The 3,784-nt window shown below is 40.4% G+C and overlaps 1 protein-coding gene across 3 annotated transcripts in view; it reads left to right on the forward strand.

The window, feature by feature from the left end:
- The window catches only part of Xrcc5 (X-ray repair cross complementing 5), a 91,693-nt gene that overhangs the window by 87,496 nt on the left and 413 nt on the right, over positions 1 to 3,784 (forward strand). For all 3 annotated transcript variants that reach the window (XM_031367893.1, XM_031367895.1, XM_031367894.1), the window contains one exon: positions 2,927 to 2,998. In XM_031367893.1, the coding sequence (XP_031223753.1) occupies positions 2,927 to 2,998 (72 nt within the window). The remainder of the gene's footprint in view (positions 1 to 2,926; positions 2,999 to 3,784) is intronic.

Raw genomic sequence — 3,784 nt, forward strand, 5'->3', positions numbered from 1 at the left:
CTCTACTAAATACAAAACAAACAAAAAGACTTTATATATTCATGTTCATTTAAGAAAATAGTAGTAGTAATGTATTTTTAAAAGTATACAGCTAATATGTTTGGAGTTATTTAAAATTTATATTGAGAAAAATGTATTTTCACTATTGCTGTAGATGAGCATCTATATAAGACTGTTAAATTGATTGTTGTTTTATATCAAACAACTTGTTTAATACTTTTATTGTTATAATATTTTATAAATTTTAAGGAATACAACAAAAAAGATATTGTAGGTATTGAAGGGGGGGTCTCTGGGAGGAGCAGTAGTACAAAAGGGGAACAAGAATGGGATTCAATTCTATTTAATTAAAATATGTTTTTAAATGTTAAAAAAAAGAAAAAACTGATGAGGAGCTGAAGAAATGTATAGATTACTAGAAAAGCACTGATAAATTTTGCCTAGTATCATATGGATCTTAGCAGATACGGTTTTCTTTTATCCTAGTAGAACATGTTAGAGATAACTAAGTTTCCCTGAAAAGTTTTGTAATAATTGGTGTTAAATATGTCACTATTCATTGCTTTTATGTGGACAACAAATTACCAAATGGCCCACTTTTCCCAGTAATATTTTACCCTTTGACTATATATGAAATGTGCCATGTTAAACTGTCAATCAATGTTTTTATCTGATATCAAATATTTTTAACTTAAAAAAATAAACTGATGAGGAGCGATCTGTGGAAGAGATGAGCCTTGCCTGGGGCTTTGGGGAGGATAAGGAGGCATCCCAGCCTTTAGCCATCATCTGTTTCTTCATGACCGAGAGCAGCTCTGTCAGGGAATCAGCCGCAGATGTTCTGCACTTGGTGGAAACTCAGGCTTTTCTTTTCTCTTTCTTTTCCCTGCTGCTCTGCTCTTCCTAGGAGTTTGGCCACATCTCAGAGATGTGCCATTTGTGTTTAATTATATATACCACAGCCATACCGTGCTGGCAGTCCTATCTTAATTTATCCTTTAACTGTACTGTGACGAGGCCTTGGAGGAAGGGAGGCTGTGGGCATTGGAGCTTTTAGAGGATGAATGCCAAGGTGCATTAGGGCCTTTCTAGACTCATCCAGGAGTACCCACCATGTTTCAGGTTACTATGGCACAGTATGTAGAGGGCTGCTGCCACGGAGCCCTTGGGGTTTGTCATTTCTTGGGAGGAGCTGGTTATTTGTGGCCCCACAGGGGTATAGCAAGAACCAGCTGTACCTCTTACTTTTTTCATCCTAACTCAGAAAGTTTCAGCTATGTATCTCTGAAATGTGGGAAATTATCTGTGTTAGATAATGATAATGAGTGGAAGGGCCAAGGTCTGAAATAATCATTACAGTATAATAGTCAGGACAACTATGAAGATTAAGTTAAGAATCAAGGGGCAAGCATAGCTTATTTTTAACCTTTGACACAGTAAACCCTGACACAATAAGCCATGTGCAAAACTTCATTTATCTGCACTTGGCCCTCAGATGTTTTTATTACTATCACCCAGGATAAATAGATAGTATCAGTGATGCCTGAGCTGCATTACAGTTCTCTTCAGACTATCTGCCCTGGATTTCCTCTCTGATAGTGTTGATCTGGACTCTGTACGGGATCAGAGGGTAACCAGAGGACTGTGGGAACATCCATAATATCCTTTAGGAATCCCAGTCAACACGGAGATCAACAAGAAGTGAGGAAAAAACCCAGGCAAGAGAAGCTGTCAACAGACTGCACAGCTTCTGTCCCAGTGCTGAGATCAGAGCAGTGTGTGTGTGTGTGTGTGTGTGTGTGTGTGTGTGTTTGCATGCACGCACACATGGGTCTGTGCCTGAGCAGAGCATGCTCCTGGGATGTGCTGTGTGTGCACAGCCTCTTATTTAATGGGAGACTGCTTTATAGCATGTTAAGGAGATATCTTTATGGTATATCCTGACTTTCAAAGGTCATGGTCATAAAAGGTTATGGTTCATAAAAATAATAGGGATTCATAGAGAAAACAATTCTTGCCAGTTTTCATTTTAGGAAAGCAAGAAACCTGCAAGTACATGTTTTCTCTGTTGTATGGAGATGGGGTTGAACTGGAAGGCTTGCTTACCACACAGAATAACAGAAAGCCATGCCCACTTCCACTGCCCCGTTTAAAACACTTCGACAGGCTCACCTTACCTTGCCTGGAGTACAGATGCTACAGGAAGGTCCCCTCCTGTTTGGGGACAGTAGGTTTTAGACCACATTTTACGTCCAGTTGCTACATGCCCAAAAGTCCGAAAAGATGTCCTGCTTTTCAGTCTTGGAGGAGCAGGGTGAGGAATGATGCTCAGATAATTCTCAGAGCTACTCAGTACTTTTAAAAGTCTGAATATCACTCCTGGATCCTTAAGAGACTCATCAATGTCTCTGCCTTAGTTCACGGATGTAGACTGTTTTTATCTGTTTTCAAACCATCTCTAACACAAACAGAAGGATTTCCACAATGGCCTCCGAAGCTCACCCGTTTTGTTCTCCGTTGATGTTTGTCCTCAGTTGTGTTCAGGAATAGGTGATTATAATCTTGCTTAATTCTTCTGCTCCTTTCAAATGAGAGGAGAGGTGCTGGTTTTATTTGGGAAAGGGGTTTTATTATTTTCTTAGCCTGAACACGCCAGCGCGCCTTGTGGAAGAAATGAGACATCGGGTGTGTGCCTTCTCATCCTTTCCAAGCACTGATGCTTCCCCTTCTCCACAAGAACTCTCTCTGGTGAGAGTCAGTGTGGACTTTCGACCCTCAAAACTAGCCCTCATGTTAAGAGACGAAGGAACACTTGCTGAGTTCCTGTGTTTCAGAACCTTTCTGTGTTTGCCTGTTCTTTTTGTCAAAAAAACAAAACAAAACAAAAATGATCGTTCTATTCTCATGACTGACTTTCTGTTTATAGTTTCTGGCCCCCAAAGACAAAGCAAAAGAAGATACAATGGGACTTGAAGAAGGTGGTGATGTGGATGATTTAGTAAGTACTTTTAACGAGCACCAGGTGTTTAAAGACCATATTGTCTGAGCTGTAAATACAGCCACCAAACCTGTCATTGCAGACGTAGTTTTTTATTTGTGCATTAACTTCACACACACCAGACACTCCTTGCACTGTTAATTATTACCATTACAAATCTAATCGTATAGGTGATTTCATAATGGGAATTCCTGTGTTCTGAGGTTCATTCAGATTAATCCTCCCCTCTGAAGAGCTACAAAAGAACCAGGGAAGCTATTCCCGTAGAAGAAAAATGTTATAATTTACTGAAATTGCTCTTAACCAGAAATACGCAGTGTATCGTGCAGTTTGTGTGGGTTGACAAATACAAACATCCTTTAAAAAGCCCACTTCCTAAATGTTCTCAATTTGCTTAATAGAAACAAAGCAGACTGATAGGCCTTTGAAGATGGCCCTCGCCACAGCATGCCGTGGGTGCTGGGAAGCTGCAAAGGTAGCTTTTGTAGCCGTGTGTGGAGAAGCCATGTACTTCAGCATTACAGAAAAGCCTGGAGTGAAGACCACACACTATGCTATCAGCCTTTTTGTGGAAAAGTTTTTAGGGTTGAGATGAGAAGATATTTGGTGTTTAAGCCCTAAAATAGTTGGCAGAGAATACCAGTACAGGTTTGTGTGTGTAGCTAACTGGAACTGCAGGTCTGAGGGCAGAGAATACCAGTACAGGTTTGTGTGTGTGGCTAACTGGAACTGCAGGTCTGAGGGCGGGAATACCAGTACAGGTTTGTGTTTGTAGCTAACTGGAAC

Source organism: Mastomys coucha, unplaced genomic scaffold (genome assembly GCF_008632895.1).
Source record: "Mastomys coucha isolate ucsf_1 unplaced genomic scaffold, UCSF_Mcou_1 pScaffold14, whole genome shotgun sequence".
In the NCBI taxonomy this organism is placed as follows: Eukaryota; Metazoa; Chordata; class Mammalia; order Rodentia; family Muridae; genus Mastomys; species Mastomys coucha.